Below are 18,392 nucleotides of genomic sequence, written 5' to 3'. Positions count from 1 at the left end.
GCCATCTGATGGTACAGGAAAGTTTTAGTATGTTTTAAAAAGTGCCTGGTCTTCTCTATAGTTTGGATTTTGGAACTTAAAAGAAACTTTATTATTGTCATAGAACCACCTGGTTACTTGCGAAATAGTTGGGGCCAATTAGAAGACCTGGAACAAAGGATCAAGAGTATGGATTGTTGAAAATAAATTGGCTGAAATAATATACTGGACTCTGGGGACTGAATATATCTATTAAAGAAGAGGATTTTAGCTATTAAGGAAGAGGAAAGAAAAAGAGAAAAAAAGAGAAGATATAATGGAGGAACTTTTTGTTGATATAAGACTGGACTTACAAGATACAAGATTGGACTTGCAAGATATAAGGGACACGATAAAAATTAAACTTGACATGTGTAATTACCTATTACAGAAATTAGAAACGGTGACTCAGCATACACAAGAACAAAGTAAACCAGAGGGGGAGGAGTTCTACAAAGAGGAAGCCAACTTTGAAGGACAAATGGAACAACAATAACTTAAACAGGGGGGGAAAGGAATTAGAATTAAAAATTTGTGGTCTGATGGGATGGTAAAAGGGAGAATGGTTCAGGAAATGGATAAAGGGAGAGGGAAAAAGCAGAAAAGAAAAATGCAAAAGAAAAATCGAAAGAGTGGGAGAGAAAAGTTCAAAAACTGGAATGAGAAATGGAGGGGAATAAGAATAAGAATGGGGGGGAAAGGGAATTAAGAAAAAGGACTAGAAAATAAAGAGGAGCTGGAAACAAACAAGGATGAAAAGAAGTTACATTGTCCAAAGACTGAGAGATAATGGGTGAAAAAAAAGGATAAGGAAGGAGATTCTGCAAGGTAGTGCATATGTTGTGATGTATAAGACTATATTGAGAATAGTATTTTTTAATGTATAGATGATTTATAAAGTGTTTGAGAAAATGTAATAAGAATCTGAGAAAAATATATATATATTTATGTTATAATCTAGGTAGAGAGATTAATATTAAGGTAGAATGAAGGTGGTTGGCTCGAATTATTAATTAGAGGGGACAATTATATTTATAAATAAGGATTGATAAAATGACAATGTGACAGAAAAAAGTAATATGAGAAATGAATATAGAAATGTGATGAGAATTTTAGATAACATGGTAAAATAAGATATGAGAATATATTAACATAACATGAATTGGAACTGGATAAGGTAAGCTTAATATTTAATAATAATAAGGATGATGCAATATGAAATTAAACAAATAAAATGAATAGGTAACTATGGTCATGTCTGTATTGAGATGTGAAACCTGGAACCACACTGCTTGCCAAATGAGAATTTTTTTATTTAAAAAAATAAAAGCAGGGAAAAAATTGAATAATGGAATTCCTAGGTATGTTTAATTGATATGGTGGTAGGCATTTGGGGAGAGTATTGAAAGATTGAAAATAAGTAGTGAAGGATTATGAACTAATGTCAATGTATGCATTGAGAGATATGATTGGTACTATTAATTTGCCTATACTAAAATGTATGATATATTGATGCCACACTGCTAATATATCATTGTGTATGTGTAGATTGAAATAAAAATATATATAAAAAAGAACAAATGCAAATGAAATTTGAAAGGATCACCTCAAATTATTCCCTCTCTCAATAAGAGAGAGCTTAAGACATTTCTTTAATGGGCCCTCTTCCTTTGAGAGGCAGATTACAATCATCACTGGGTTTTCTGATCCCCACAGAACAGAAGAGCAGAAATCACAGGCAGGAGGCTGTCAAGGGGAGGGCAGGTTATTATTTTATATTTCTGTCAGATCTTAAGAGTGAGTTTAAATTAAGGATATATATCAGGTGCCAAAATATAACTAGTCTTTTGTATTCATCTTGACTGAGTAGGAAGCTGCTGTTAGCTTCTGCCACTCTGGCAATAAAATGTTCACTTCTCCAGCTCTTCTTGCCCTCGGAAATTGTGGGAGTGTCATCACTTGAGACTTTCAAGAAGAGATTGGACTGCCATTTGCCAGAAATGGTGCAGGGTCTCCTGCTTGGGTGGGGGGTTGGACTAGATGACCTACAAGTTCCCTTCTACTTCTGATTATCTGTTACCTATTTTATTAATATATTTTTGACTTTTACTCTTCCTGATGATCAGGAGGGTCAGGATTACCCTTTTCTCTTCCTCTCCTCCTTTCATAGCAAGAATATTTTGTCCACATATTTGCATTTATCTACCTCTATTAGTCCTCTTAAAAATGTTCCTAGAGAGATGCCATCGTTCTGAGCTAGACTGGGGTTCCTTCGAATGACCTTTGCAACCTTTCTTCTTAGATTTCTTGGCCATGTCCTTTTGTTTAGGATCTAGTATTTTAGAATCCCAGAGACCTTGACACTGTGGGACAAAACAAAGTAAAAGTTATTCATGTGGGAATCTTAAACCACATTTAAAAGAAGTGAAAGAGAATGCTGGATCTATACATGCATAATTCCCATACATGTCAGAGCACAGAGCAGGAAAAATAATTGGAGCTTTCACGAAGAAAGTTGGCTGTCAAATAACCACCCAAATTTCGGTATTTGAGGGAACTCAGACTGATGCTTTAGGACAGAAAAACATTTGAAGAGATAATCCTTCAAATATTATGACCATAACATTGACTACATTTGCTCTTGTCACAGAGCAAATGTATAGAATTAGGGAAACTTCAGTGATATAGCTGGAGGAGTTTTGTGTTAAAAATTACAGCTTGGGAGATTTTAGTTGAAAAAAGAAAATAATTGGGAAAAGAAAGAAAGGTGTAAATAATTATACACAGTATGAAGAATATCCAAACAAGGAACATCTCTCTTTCTCAATGGTAGTACAAAACAACTGGCTACTCAGGACAGACCAAAAGAAATGTTTTGTTACAAAATATTTGGCCAAACTATAGAATTTTTTGTTTCCAGAAGCTGAGAAGTTAGAGACATTAATGGAACATAAGGCTGCCAATGGGTATTAGCTGCAGTTTCAAAGGTAATATATTAGCAATGACATTTCCATCTGCTAGAAAACCTCAGTGTCATTCTCTACTGTATTCTCTATTGCATCAATGTTCTTCTGCTGGGACATGGTTGATCACTATGGGAAAGTGACCGAAAGTGACTAGACTAGATAGTTTTTTGATTCACAGGACTCTTCTGAGGTTATCATAGACATCTGCTACACATGTTAACAAATCCATGCTTGAAAGGGTGGATTAAAGTCTTTCTTCCTTATTAAGGATAGTTTGCAGTACCTTCAAGATGTACCTGTGCAAGAACAAGGCTAGGAGCTGCACTAGATCATACTGTGCATATCCGTCTTTCTTCTCCATCCCAATTAGATTTGGCAAGGCAAATGGTGCTTCTGCATTGATACTGCAATATAACTTAGAAGACCAAGGAAAGAATCCAAATTGGGAAATACATTTGATCACAATCATTATCTGGCAGAGGAAGGAAACATATGTAGATTTATTATTATCATAAAATGATAATTCTTCAAGATTTCTAAAACAGTGAGCAATGCTAAAGTGCGGGGTAGTGATCTGTTCTACGACACAGGCTTCGTATTTTTATCCTGCTTATTAATAATAATCTTTTCAAAAGGAGACAGTCAATAGAAACTGTGGGACAATATTAAAATTTATCTTGTAGGATTCAGCTGAAATCAGTGTTTTCCATTCTTATCCATGTGTTTTCCCAGGATGATTAGCAGGACATATATTCCAGATACAAATCACCAAAAGGCCTGTATTGGAAGATGCTAATAAGAAGTCCTGTTTTCCTAAACTTGTATAAGATGTTTTATAGATGGCATTTTGCACCAGCGCAGTTGGCAAGGATGTTTAAAGACAAATCAGCTAAATGCTGGAAGTGCCACCAAATACCTGGCTCATATTATCATATGTGGTGAACTTGCCCAAAAGCAAAAAGAATACTGGACAAAAATACATCTGTAGTTGGGAAAAAATGATAAAACAGCATATTGATTTAAAACCAGAAATATTTCTATTGGAGATTCTACCTGAAAAATACAGTTAGGAAAATGCATATTTAGTTAATCATATATTAACTGCTCCTAGAATTGTATTTGCACAAAATTGGAAGAGTGAAGATGTGATTAGGAAATGTGCAGAAATGAGTAGATTAACATTGGCAATTAAGGAGAAAGAGCAAACTGAATACTATATGGAATGGGATCTATTTTATCAATGGTTACATAATAAAAATGGAAGTTAGAAACAGGGAAACAAAATTAAGAAGATATGTTAAAAGAGATAAGTAAATATGACTAGTATGTTGAATATTACTATTTTAATATTCTAGAATATATGGAATATTACTATTTTAATATTATAGAATTAATATTAATATAAAAAATGATGTTGCAACTCTGATTGTTTAAAAAGATATTTGTATTCAGACAACACACTGTTCAATTAAAGATGGAATTATTACAATAAACTTTTTTAAAAAATAAAAGAAAAAGATGTCCTGCTTTCCTCCTTTTTGCCTGAGACCTTGTACCATGCTCTGTTCTAGTTTTCTTTCCAATGTGACCAGTAGTTGCTTCCAAGTCAGAGACTAAAATTCTCAGGTAGGCTTGTGACCTCTTAGTATCTAGTCAGTTCTTTATTTCAATGAAGCTCAAAGGGGAGTGAAAATGATGTACAGGGAAGACTAAAGCAGCTAAATGCAGCATCTACTGAACACTTACCTCAGTGTAAATGATTGCTATCATCCAAAAGAATTTGGTAGGCCTTGGAATGGACAACATAGGCCACAGGAATATCAAGATGGAGAGAACCGAAGTAAGAATGGAAGCAGAAACCATGTGGTTGATAATGATAACAAAATAACAAAGCATTTCTGATGTAGAGACCATAACATGGTACAAAGCAACTCCAAGCTTCAAGGGACAAGGAAGGCACTGGTAAAATTTATCGGACTGCTCCAGCTCATTGTTATGAAGAATGCTAGACCATATTTAAGGAAAAAGCACAAAAAATGTCATTAACTAATGCTACTTATTTCCCCTTCTTAGCATTTTCCCTCAGGTGCAGGGTCCTTTTTTTGGATCAACCAAATATTGATCCATTGGTTGTGACAAGAATTAACAAAGTACTTCGTTGTCTGAGGCTGACATTATGGGCTGAGAAAGACTCACACAGACATCTTTTATGCCAAAGGCGGGATAACTCACAGTCTCCTGTTTCTAGCTTGGCTCCTTAACCATCAGACCGAACTAGCTCACAATTAATAATTGTAACTAAAATAATATATACCAGCACAAATATATTCTAGAATAAATAATATCCTGAACTTTAGATACAGTTCATTATGAACACCTTCTTCATTTTTCTCCTGCACTGGGGATTATTAAGGTAGTAGGTCAGCCTTCCTCAGCTGAAGTCATCTAAATGTGGGATTGTGAATCTCGGCATTTCACCCAGTGTGTTGAAGAACATAATAGAGCTTTGAGATGTCTGCTCTGGGTTATGTCAAAACAGCAAACAAGAGGCACTCACTGAAATACTGTGGACCTAAGGATTTTGCAATCTTGAATTCATGCTCTTTGAAAGCAAAGTGAGGTCAGAAGGCAGTTTTAATAAAAGCATAATGGGATATGCCTTGCCTGTTAAGCACCAGCTCACTGGTTGTCATCATAGGAGATATTTCACCTAATGGCTTGTTGGCTTTTGGACTTCTAGTAAACAAGGAATCTGCAGACTCTTGAATTTCTGATGGAGAGCTGGAAAGAACGGCAGGTTCTGCACAGGAAGTGGTCAGAGTGAATCCTTGGGAGAGGGCTCCTTTTTCATTTTCCCCTTCTATCTTCTCAGTCCCCATTACATCTTTGTCAGTTTCACTGGCTCTCCTGATTTCCAAAGACATAAAAAATTGCCCAGAAGTCTTTTAGTAGCATCAAGACTGAGAGGCATTTTTACAATGGTGCTCCTTCCAAAGAGCTGTTAAAAACAATTCATTATCCTTCACTTCTGAACCATTTTTTACCATCAGGGATTTATGCAAAAAAAATGGAAACAAACTTCTTGATAACTATGGACATTTGATTCCTCTGTTAGAACGAGGGCAGGCAATATTTCTTTGCTCAGAAATTCCATATTTGGCCTCCTAAGTAAAATCTCACCATCAAAAATTTGGTGTTTTTACCACCCAGTATAGTTAGGCTGGGAGAGACCACACATTTGATCCAACAGGTTACTTAATCTTGTTTTAAAACATAAAAATCTAATGAATATTTTCTTTGTTCAAAGCCAAGTTGAAAAATCTAAAAAAGCAAAGCACCAAAAAATGGGAAAGTGGGTTTTGTGTTCCTTCTCAGTGTGCACAGAATGTCTCTGTGGGAATCATAAAATCATAGGTTTGTAAGGGATACTTGAGATCATCTAGTCAACCTCACAGGATCCAGTGCTTTTGGAGATCACCTAACTGTAACCTGCCCAGTGTAGAAATCCTCATGCTTGTTTATTTATTTGTTTGTTTATTTCAAACTCCTGTGGCTGTCCATCCTAAAAGCACAGTTCTAAACAGTTTACAACCATTATATGAAAAATCAATGAAAGCAAAAACAAACAAACAATAACTCAGAAAGAAAAACCTGACATCACAACCACTCTTCTATTATGCAGCCAGTGCTGGTACCTTCTGTTAGATCGGTGGATTGGGTCACATAAGAGACGAGACGCGAAAGTGAACAATCAGCTCTTTATTGTAGCTTCTGAACAAGGACAGTTAAAGTGTGCGAGCCGCTTGGCTTTATACAGCCGGCGGCGGCTCGGCGACCAATGGCAGCGCTTTGAATCTCCGCAATCGGCTCGGCCAATCGCGTAGATTCTTAGCGCTCCAATCACAGTCATTCAATGGATCAATCGGGTTGCGGTCCGGGTGGACCAGTCAGAATGCGAGTCTTCAAGAATGTTAATACAGAACACCCCTCCCCTCATGGTTTCGTCCGACGCAGCGTCGTGACGTAGTCGCGCAGGTAGGTGGGGCTCCGAATCTGTCTGGCTGACCTGCGCGGTTCAGTCTGTGTGTGATCGTCGGCCGGTTTGGACGGGCTCCGCGTCGCTCTCAACTTCGTTGATGGAACCGCCTGGAAGGGTGAGCCGGGCCTGTCGCCGCAGCTCCCGCCCGGGCTACCTGGGTTGGTCGAGTTGCGGTTCCTGTTGCTCTCGCTTGGTCTTTCCGGGCTGGTTGAGCTGGCTTGGCTGTACCTTCCAGGTGAAGATCCCGTCTGCGACAGTTCGCGGTCTGCTGGTGAGTATGGCTCGTTATTTGAACGTTTCTGTCTTCTGGTGGGGGTGTTCGGCTTGCGTTGGGGGTATGCCGTTGATGATTCCGGCCTTCCGTCGTTTACCAGCTTGGTTGTTGAGGCTTCCCCTCCTCTCTGCTTTCCTTGGTTGTTGTTGTTGAGGCGTCGGGGTGCTGGCGGCTAGTCTGGACCGTAGCTGGTCGATGTGCCGCTTCCAGCTCCTTCCGTCTGTCGTTTGAAGTCTGTATGATCGGGCCCGGTTACCTGTGTTATTTGTGCAGGTACCCAGAGGGGGTCTCCCATGAAGTTCTTCGCGTGAGACCGTGTCCCCGATGTTGAATGCCCAGTACCGGCTGGAGGAGTCCGGGGTTTCTCTGGGTTGTAGGTGGGGTGTAGGCGGTCCAGTGGAGACCTCAGTTTCCTTCCCATTAGTAACTCCGCTGGGCTCTTGTTCGTGGTTGTGCTCAGCGTGATGTGCTGTATGAAGAGTAGTTTGTTTATTTTCTCCTGGATGTCGCGGTTTCGATTTTTGGATGGCTTTTTTGTGTATTGGACCATCCGTTCCGCCTACCGTTCGCCGCCCGGGTGAGCCGTCGAGGTTAAGGCGTGTCGGATGCCTCGTTCGGCCAGGTATTTCTCAAATGCCAGTGCCGTGAACTGTGGCCCGTTGTCTGACACTATGACATCCGGTAGCCCGTGCGTTGCAAAGAGTTTGTTGAGCTTGTCGATGACCGCTTCTGTTGTTGTTGCCCTCATAGTGCTTACCTCCAGCCAGTTGGAGTATGCATCTACGGTGATGAGGAATGTATGCCCCTTGGTTGGCGCGGCGAAGTCTATGTGTATTCGCGACCATGGTCCTCTCGGGGTTTCCCATTCCAGGATTGGGGCGGCGGGGGGGGTTGGCTCTCGACTCTTGGCACCTGCTGCAGCCGGCGACCCATGTCTCGATTTGTTTGTCCATCCCTGGCCACCAAGCGTAGCTTCTGGCCAGGGGTTTCATCTTGACAACCCCTGGGTATCCCTCATGCAGCATTGCCAATACTCTGTTTTGTAACGCTTCCGGTATGACTACCCGGTCGCCCCAGAGTATGCACCCCCTTTGTGAGAACAGCTCAGTTTGGCAGTTTCGGAAGGCTTTGAACTGCTCGCCGCCATCATTTTCTGGCCACCCCCGCTCTACCCAGCTCAATACCCGCGCCAGCCGTTTGTCTTTATTTGTTTCATGGGCAATGTCTGGCGTGGTTAAGAGTGGGCTGGGTAGGGTCTCGATTTGCAGGGTCATTGTTGTGGGCGCTGGGTCGTCGTCTAGGTCGGGTAGTGGTGACCGGCTTAGTGCGTCATCGTGTGGAATGTTCTTGCCGGGCCGGTGTGACAGTTCATATGAATATGCGGCAAGGAACTCGGACCACCACGTCATCCGGGTGACAGGATGTTCGGAGTGGCCTTGTTCCCTGCGAGTATCCTGAGCAGGGGCTTGTGGTCCGTTATGATCGAAAAGTTCCTACCGTAAAGGTACTCATGGAACCTTTTTATTCCGGCGACGATGGCGAGGGCTTCTTTGTCCAGTTGACTGTAATTTCTTTCTGGCTTGGCCAGCGTTCGGGAGAAAAAGGCGATGGGTGCTTCCTTCCCGTCCGGGTAGGGTGTGGCTGAGGACTGCTCCGATGCCGAAAGGTGATGCGTCGCACGTTACCGTGAGTGGGAGGGTCTCGCTATACTGGATCAGGACTGCGTCCGATGTCAGCAGGTTTTTTGTTCGTTGGAACGCAGTCTCCTCCCGCTTCCCCCAGGTCCAGGTGGCCGCTTTATCTAGTAACCAGTGTAGGGGTTCCACCACGGTCGCCTTTTGGGGTAGGAAAACATTGTAAAAATTAAGCAGTCCCAAAATGCCTGTAGTTCCGCCTTGTTTGTTGGTGTGGGGGCTTCCTTGATGGCTCTGAGTTTCTTCCCGGTTGGGTGTATTCCGTGCGGTCCAGGAGGTACCCCAGGAACTCGACCCTCTCGGTGTGGAGTTGGCATTTGTTTCTTTTGACTTTAGGGCCAGCGTCTTTGAATTTGTTAAGCACCGCCCTTAAACGGGTCTCCAATTGTTCTCTGTTGGCGGCTGCGATCAGCACGTCATTGAAGTAGGGAACCACCCCTTTTATTCCCTGGAGGAGCCTTTCCATGAGACTTTGGAAGACTCCCGGGTGACGCTGACTCCAAATTGGAGTCGGTTGCACAAAAGCCCCCAGTGTGTAACAATCGTTGCGCTTCGGCTGTCTCCGCATCGACCGGCAATTGCTGATACGCTTGTGCCAAGTCGAGTTTTGCGAAGACCCGCCTCCCCAGCAAGTGCAGAAGGTGCTGTACTACTGGGACTGGGTAGGTGCTTTGTTGCAGCGCGTGATTGAGGGTGGCCTTGTAGTCCCCGCAAATTCTTATGGAGCCATCGGGTTTGATGGGGGTGACTATGGCGTTTCCCACGGTATGGTCGATGGGCTCTAGTACCCTTCTTGCGCGACGAGCTTGTCTAGTTGCTCGTTGATTTTCGGCTTGAGCGCAAAAGGCACTCGCCGGGGTTTGAGGCGGATTGGGGCGATGTTAGGGTTAAGGTTGAAAGATATAGGGGCCCTCGGTACTTGCCTAGCGAGTTGTCGAAGACCTCCTGGAATTCTTTTACGGCGCTTCCCAGTCGGCCTCGTCTGTGTGATGAATGCCCATCACCTCGATGCCCAGCGGGCGAACCATTGCAGGCCGAGCAAGCTGGGCGGTCCCGGTCCACGATTGTGAGTGGCAAGATGTCGGTGTGGTTCTTGAACGTGACCTTAAAGTGCCCGATGCCGGCCACAGGGATGCGGTTTCCCTGATAGTCTTTCAGGATTAGCTTCTGGTCGCTAGTTCGTTTCGGCGGATGGTCAGGACTAGGCGCTTGATTGTGCGCCAAGAAACCATTGAGAGGTAGGACCCGGAGTCCACTTCCGTCTCGCAGGGCTGGTCCTCGATGCACAGGGCCACGTGTACCTTTCGGGCGTCCATGGTTGAAGAATGGCCGATGGCGACCATCTGGTGGGTTTCCTCGCGCCGCTGTGCTTCGCTGAGTCATCTGCTGCGGCTGTCGCGGCTCCACCGGCTCTCAGTCGGTCAGTCTCGGTGCCTGGGGGTGCCGTCTCGTCGTCGTGGGCTGCTTCCTCGTCGCTGTGGGCTGTAGCTCTTTTTGTTCCGGCACACTTGGCGATGTGCCCCGCTTCTCGCAGTGCCTGCAGATGGCGTCGAAAACGGCATTCGGAGCGGGGTGATCGCCGCCGCAGCTGGCGCAATGGAAGCTCGACTTACGCCCCTGCGATCCCGGCGGTCGCGCTCGGTCTGCAGCCGATGGATCTTCTCGTCGTCCTCGGTGTCGGATTGGGGTTCGAAGTCACCATGATGCGTGGTCGTTTCTCGCCGGCTGGTTTCCCGGCTTTGTGGTGGCTGGGGTCGCTTCGTTGGTCGGTGGCCGTTCGGTTGTGTTGGCTTGCCTCATCCGGGCTGCTGACTGGCGGGTGGCCTCGGCGGCGGTAGCCTCGGTGAGGGCGTCGGCGAGGGAGATGTTGCCTCTGGCCATCAGCCGGCTCTGCAGCACGGGGTCTCGGAGTCCGAGGACGACTCGGTCCCGAAGCGCCTGGTCCAGCTCGGGGAATTCGCAGGGGCCTCCCAGGTTCCGCAGCTGGGCCACGAAGTCGCCGATGGTCTCGCCTTCGCGCTGATCTCGGCGGTAGAAGTCGTGCCTACGAATGAGGATGGGCACGGTAGGGGCGTAATGGCGGCGCAACTTGGGCTCGAGGTCAGCCCAGTCCATCTCCTTGACGTTGGTAGGCTTCGCCAGCGCCTTGGCCATTTTGAACATCGCGCGCCCGCAGTGTGTTAGGAATACTGCCCGTTTTCTCTGGCCGTTGGCGTCCTTGAGGTTGCTGCACTCCAGGAACATCTGGAAGCGGTCGATGTATGACTCCCAGTCTTCGGTTGCTGGGTCAAACGGAGCGGGCGGCAGGGTGCTGGCCATCTTGTAGGGCGTTGATCACCGTTTGCCACGTGCTAGTTGGTCCTCGCCTCACGATCCCACCTTCGTCGCCAGTGTTAGATCGGTGGATCGGGTCACATAAGAGGCGAGACGCGAAAGTGAACAATCAGCTCTTTATTGTAGCTTCTGAACAAGGACAGTTAAAGTGTGCGAGCCACTTGGCTTTATACAGCCGGCCGGCGGCTCGGCGGCCAATGGCAGCGCTTTGAATCTCCCGCAATCGGCTCGGCCAATCACGGTAGATTCTTAGCGCTCCAATCACAGTCATTCAATGGACCAATCGGGTTGCGGTCCGGGTGGACCAATCAGAATGCGAGTCTTCAAGAATGTTAATACAGAACACCTTCCAAATCTCACTTCTCTCTATCCTAGTGTTTGCCAGTGGAGCCAAGAAAAATGGCTGTGATGAAAGATAGTGTCATATTGCAAAACTCACAATGTTTCTGCTTGCATCAACATGTACAAAGGATGTAAATATGCAATGGAGGGATGTGCACCATGACATTGATACCACAGTGTGCATTTCGTCAATTTAATGTAATTTTGGTGCACCAAAATTGTCTTTGTTTGCATGCTCCTTTTCTGTCAAAAGGATTTTCTTACATACACCTTTTATAAGTTGGTAGAAGCAATATCTGCCATCCAAGTCCAAACTTATCTTAAACAGTCATATTATCTGGAAAGGCAGCCACCTTTGAAGGTTTCCATTTATGAAGAGCACTTCAGCTCTCCTTCCCCTGTATCTGCAGTGTGAAGACTGCCAGCACTCTTTGCTTTAAAGACAGCCTTCCTCAACCTTGGCAACTTTAAGATGTGTGAACTTCAACTCTCAGGAGCATGCTGTCTATGGAATTTTAGGAGCTGGAAGTGCACACATCTTAAAGTTGCTGAGGTTGACAAATACTGCTTTAAAGGATCAAAGACAAAAGCTGTGATAATGTCTTTGTGGTTATGTTTTAATGGGCAAAAGAGATATTACAGATTCAAAATATATATAAATGTACATTATCTGTTCCCCAACATCACAGTATATTTCCTAATTTACAGGAATATTATAAGAACCTGAAGAAAATAGACTGGAGGTTTCCATCTTGTGGCAGGTAATTACCGGTACTTCTTACCTGAGTTGCAGAGATGAAGGCTCGGTATTCTCAGTTGGTGGAGATTCAGATACCTTGCCTTGGCTTTCCTCAGTTCTTATTACTTTGGCTTTATATTCTCCATAAACTGACTGATTATTCTCAAATCTGTAATGTTGTAGAACCATATCTACTGAAACCTCATTTCCCTTTAGAAAATAATCCAGAGCACAGTTAATTGGGTGGAAAAAGAACAGTAAAGGAGAATTAAATGGAATTGCTTCAGTTTATGAAAGCTCAAAAGAAATTAGTATTATCTGGAATTGATCTTATAATTATAGAATAATAGAGTTGGAAGGAATCTTGGAAGTCATCTAGTCCAACCCTCTACCTGAGCAGGAGAGTCTATTCCAAATATTAGCCTCTACCTAGGATGCAAAAAATTCCAGTGAAGAGAAAAGCTCAACACATTCCACTGTCTTTAGTAGAAATTAGTAGTTAGTCAATGGTAACTAACATTGCCTACATTATACACTGAGAAATGCATATAGCTGTCTTATTCCTGATAATTCTAAGTAAAAAAAACATAATACATTAAACTGCACAACAATATTCCATCATAGTACCACAAAGTCCCATGCATTCTACATTTATACTTGCTGAATTCATCCTAGCAGTCTGAAAGCAATCACTCCAGCAAAGATTGGCCATCTGAGCGGACACCAAATGCAATTCAGGACAACTATCTACAAAGTCACTATGAATTGACATCAACCAGCAACAATACAAGCCCAGTAATAAGCCCAGTAAAAATAATAAAACTCAAATCCAATTTCGTAAATTCAAATTGCAACTAAAACACAAAGCCTCTATAAACTGAATGTAAGCTACAGTACTTCAAAATTCAGGAACCTTACCTTGTTCATCTGCTGCCAAAGAATATGTTTTTCCATCCTCAATGCATTAGCAATGTCCAAATTATCTTTAACAAGGGAATTAAGGGCTTCTATAGTTCCATACATCAATGCATGCATCAAGATGGAGATAAGCTTAATAATGTTGATTATTCTTTGCACAATACTTTCTGTTGTGAAGAGAACAAGCATAACCCACATATTATAGTTATAAAAACTGCTTCACTAATCTTGCTCTCAGGAATACTCATACACATATAGAGAATATTTCAATCTCTTTAACATTCAGATTTTCAAAATGCAAATAATATTAATTAATCTGGTGGAGCTACAGAAAGAGAAAAATTTATCTGAGTATCTTATCCTACTACATTCCTTGGGAAAACCCTTTCTCTGAAGTTGATACTTTGGGGAAAAGTACTCTAAAACTGTCACTGTGATTTTCTCCCAATTCTCCAAAAATTCTTCTTTTACAAAGAGATTTTTCTGAGTTCACCAGGAGAGTTCACCAGGAGAAGAAAGAGTTAAATACCGCCCTTGCTTATGATTTTAATAATTGCTATCAACTGTTGCAAAGTGCAAAAATGCATTTAATGTGATATCCATGGAGATATCTTCATATCTCCATGGAAATTTTTATTATACCTGCTTGATCAAAGTTAAAATCCCTGCAGTTAAATATACCTGCAATATAATATTAACAAGAAAATAAAGTTGGAGACACATGGAATAATAATGAAATAGACACTGTGTCAGAAAGTCATGATTATTCTTGGTAGATATGGTAAGCTTATTGACTCAAGATTTACTGTAGAATCTGTCCCTTCAAAGCAGCATAAAAATGTCACCACTATCACTATCATGGAATTAATCCCATTAAAATTTAATTTGCAGGGCATTTGTACACTGTAGCCTTCAGCTACTTGTCTCCCATGCGTAAACTGGAAATGAAAACATCTTAAGAAATCCCAAATAGACAGAATAATAGCTAGGTGTCCTGTCTCTACTGCAATTAGCACAGATCCTCATTGCTGGATTCCTCTGCTTCCCCTTTGATGACATGGCCTTCTTGCCACCCTTCCAAGACCGGTAGGTTGAGTTATAACCCTGAATACCTTGATGATTACTCACCTGTGACCTACATGAGAGATAGATGATTGACTCATTAATTTGTACGCTAATAATTTCTGTACAATGGAATTAATTACCTGACTTATCCAAGTCCTCTTCAGAAGCCAGTCTCTCGATATTTACATCAGAGGATTCCAAACTGACATTAGCTAAACACACAAAAACAAAACAAAAACTAAAAAATCAGAACAGCATCCCAGAATTATGACTTAGGCCAATGCCCTTGATGAAGGGACCAAAGTTATATATTGAGGTTTCCACCTTTCCATCAACAAGAATTTAAATTTATTTTTAAGTGGAAAAGTTTCCAAAATATATTAATACGTGGTGGTAGGTGCTTTAAAATACAGTATTGTCCATTTCTAACCAATCATAAGTATAAGTACTCCTACCTTTTTCAATCCCTGGCAATTGCTCGTTTTTCCTTTCCTCCTCTTTTGTATTTTTTTGACTACTGATTTCATCTTGCTCTCTCATATTTTGAGCTGATTTTGTATTCCTCATCGAGGCTTCATATGCAAGCTGCAAAGAGGACAGAATCTTATTGAGCAATGGCTAACCTGGGGTAGAATATATTAAATTATCTCCTACTGAATTTCTGCCCATCTTTAAACAAAATGGTGAGTTTTGTACAACAGCCAAAACAAAGAATAAAATTGATGTACTGAAAGAAAATAGAATCTAGTTCCTCTCCCCAGTTTAACTACTTCTGAAGCCATTAGGGGAGGACAACCATTGACATGAGGCAGTTGTTAAGTGAATTGCTGCAATTGTTAAGTAAGAGTAACAGTTAAGTGAATCTAATTTCCCCACTGACTTTGCTTGTCAGAAGTCAGCTGGAAAGTTTGCAAATGGCCATCACATGACACTGGAATACTGTAATTTGGGTTGCAGTGATCACATGACCCTGGGAATGCTGCAATGGTTGTAAAGGCGAGGATCGGATGTAAGTCACGTTTTTCAGTGCCATTGCAACTTTGAATGGTTGCTAAATGAATGGTTGTAAGTCAAGGGTATAGAATTGTATCCCCACAAAGTGTGAATGAGCTGTTTTTCCTACCATTTAAAAATAACTACATGCCTATGTGTTATTTTCATTTGTTCTCAATCACTTCCCCAGCACAGTTTTTTTCCCTTCAGAAATTGGTCACACCTGCCATGCTGTTTTCTTTTTAAATAATTCTTTTTTTTTCATTTCAGAGTGTTCATGTTCTTCTTCATCTTCACTATCTGTATCAAAAAGGCAATAGCTCCCACTTCGAATCACTGAAATTGACAGGAAATCCAGATATTAAAAACCTCTTATGGAATTATCTGCCACATGGACAAAACTCAGATTTTTCAGCCAAGTTTTCTGCTCTTCAAAGATTGCAGCTCTGCTGCCACATTGCTTACTCACAAATACTAAAACCAATTAAAATAGCTTTTTATCTAATCTGGTGTCCTGCAGATGAAATTAACTTCAGCTCCCTTCTATTCAAGCCAATTGTAGCCTAACCCATCAGAAGAAAATTAGGTAGAAAAGATGGAAAACCGTAATTGTTTAGCCAAACATTTCACTGTTAAGCTACTGCACTTGCATGAAAGAGAGCTATATGCAGTACCTGAAGATGACACCTATATTTTTTGTAAGTCCTTTTCATTACATATATTTTAAAAAAAACCTTTGACTATTAACTCAAAGACATTTTTTGATCCACCAAAATGTTTTTAACCAGCTGATTTAACTCATTGATCATGCTGTTTTAAGCCTAGTAATAATCATTTTACAACATAAACGTCAAAAAAAAACCATGGACAAGTTGAAAAGATGGAAGATTCTGTTCAAAGGGGATGCCAAGTAAATAGACCTTTTCTTAGTAAGCACAGGTAATTTACCTGAATTATGTGTCACCCATGGCTGCCACCAATTATTTTTATTCTTTTTTTCTATCTTGCTGGTATCATCTCCTGCAGAAAAGACAAAAAGAATTGCTCAGTAAAAAGTGCCTTAAGAAAAAAAGAGAAAAACTTTACTCAACCTGTCACTTTCCAAATATCTAGAAATTGGAGTTCCCAGAATTCCCAGATTTCATGACCAAGCATGGGCATCTATAGGGTCAGGGGGTAAGTAATGATGTGCAAATGACATTGTCACACAAACATTGTGGCTAATACAGTCATTGTAGCAACAGCAAAATTTGAGAATGCCATCATTACCAAAATACCCATGACATTTTAGTGTCGTTTATTTTCAAGATAAACAGAAATAATACTTGTTATATATCAGCATCGAGCTGACCTTGGTTTATCTCAAAAGCTAATTTGGTAAAAGCCTTTTTCATGTTTGGAATCCAGTGGAATTCCAGGACTCTAGACTGGTTTGAGAAGTTGAAAACAATAAAAGACAATCCATGTCTATGTTGATAAGAAAAGTACGCAGATGTGTTCATGAAATCAATGGGATTATTCAAAAGAAATTTTAGAAGCGCAGTCATTCACACCAAACAAATACTTAATATGTGTGTGAGAGATATATACAGATAGTTCTCAACTTATGACCATAATTGATCACAAAATTTATGTTGCTAAGTGAGACATTTGTTAAGTGAGTTTTGCCTCATTTTATTACTTTTCTTGCCATAGTTGTTTAATAAATCATCGCAGCTGTTAAGTTAATAACCTGGTTATTCAGTGGATTTGATTTCCCCATTGACTTTGTTATCAGAAGGTTGCAAAAGGTCCGGGATTTTCTAAGCAATAAGGCTTAGATGTTTTGTGAAAAAAAATAAGGGTTTTTACCTGGATCCTCCTCTTCCAATTTCTGATCAGGTTCTGCTTCTAGTATTTTGCAGGAACTTTGGTTTTTAAATTTTGGTTTAATCAGGTCCATCCTCAAAAAAATCACAAAAGAACAGATAATTTCCTGCCTCCCCCAAAAGTCAAGGATCCTTTTATACTAATATAACTGAAATTTTTTGAAAGACTATGCTAATATTATGGTTTCTCTCCTTTCTTTCTTTTGTGGGCTTCTCTTGCTTGCCAATGTAGAATTGAGCATATATTCTTCCTATGAAGCCTAAAGTACAAGATATCTGAAATTTGAGCTTATTTTTTTTCACAATAATCTGTACCACATTTCCGTATTTGTGATGAGTGCTATCAAGGAGCATAATTTCCATTTAGCATCTTTAATATATCAAGATCCTTTCATCGAGAAGATGTTTGGGGGATATTTCACACCAGCTGTAAGTATTTTTTGCAGTTATGATATGGATTTAGACATGCAGGCTTCTTTGGACTACTGAAGACAACAATAAATATGTATCTGTATTTGTAAATTGTCTCAAATTTCACAGATTTTATCTCATGAACATGTTGTATGAGATAACTACAGTTTATGCTACAGCTGAAGAAAAAGCTGCCACAAAAACAAAATTTAAGAAAGAAAGACGAAGTATCTATCCAATACTTCTGGTCACAAAGAACAATCTGATTGAAAGCTATCCAGCCTACATGGGTGACATTAATAATATTGACATACTAAAATGAAACTTTTTGCCTTTAAGCTGAAGACCCATCTTTACTGCCTTTCCCTACCTCAGAAGAAAATAGGTTTGTCATATTTCCTAGGTATGTTTTTTGATGCTGCTGAAACTGAATGAAGAAACTTACTGCTTTTTCATGATTTCCGTTGCTTTTCTATCTTGTTCCATCCGAGAAGTCACCTTTTTTTCCAGCTTCAACTCAAACATCTCAGCTGCCCTGTTTTGAAAAATAAGTTGAAAAAATCTTTCCAAAATTGTGCCTTGTTAGATCAAGGATCTAATTTATCCAGCATTACTTTTTTTTTCTACATTAGAATGGTAGCCAGTGAGCTGCCTTTGTAGGAAATCTATGAAGCTTACAGATTGCTATATTGATAATATTCAGATGTGTACTATCTCCAAACAGATGTGTA

At 41.2% G+C, this 18,392-nt stretch overlaps 1 protein-coding gene across 1 annotated transcript in view; it reads right to left on the bottom strand.

Annotated features, from left to right (window-relative positions):
• LOC113434536 (piezo-type mechanosensitive ion channel component 2-like) overlaps positions 1 to 18,392 on the bottom strand; it is a 64,539-nt gene that overhangs the window by 19,941 nt on the left and 26,206 nt on the right. The window contains exons 21-33 of the mRNA XM_087928753.1: positions 18,107 to 18,196; positions 17,234 to 17,325; positions 16,331 to 16,402; positions 15,606 to 15,718; positions 14,845 to 14,974; positions 14,530 to 14,601; positions 14,453 to 14,459; positions 13,325 to 13,541; positions 12,450 to 12,616; positions 5,649 to 5,891; positions 4,731 to 4,989; positions 3,268 to 3,456; positions 2,225 to 2,381 (exon numbers count right to left, since the gene is read on the bottom strand). Of these exons, the coding sequence (XP_087784879.1) occupies positions 2,225 to 2,381; positions 3,268 to 3,456; positions 4,731 to 4,989; positions 5,649 to 5,891; positions 12,450 to 12,616; positions 13,325 to 13,541; positions 14,453 to 14,459; positions 14,530 to 14,601; positions 14,845 to 14,974; positions 15,606 to 15,718; positions 16,331 to 16,402; positions 17,234 to 17,325; positions 18,107 to 18,196 (1,808 nt within the window). The remainder of the gene's footprint in view (positions 1 to 2,224; positions 2,382 to 3,267; positions 3,457 to 4,730; positions 4,990 to 5,648; positions 5,892 to 12,449; positions 12,617 to 13,324; positions 13,542 to 14,452; positions 14,460 to 14,529; positions 14,602 to 14,844; positions 14,975 to 15,605; positions 15,719 to 16,330; positions 16,403 to 17,233; positions 17,326 to 18,106; positions 18,197 to 18,392) is intronic.

Source organism: Pseudonaja textilis, chromosome 3 (genome assembly GCF_049901715.1).
Source record: "Pseudonaja textilis isolate UNSWEBS1 chromosome 3, rPseTex1.2, whole genome shotgun sequence".
Lineage (NCBI taxonomy): Eukaryota > Metazoa > Chordata > Lepidosauria > Squamata > Elapidae > Pseudonaja > Pseudonaja textilis.
Note: the sequence above shows the minus strand (reverse complement) of the source record. Positions and strands in the feature narration are given on the sequence as shown.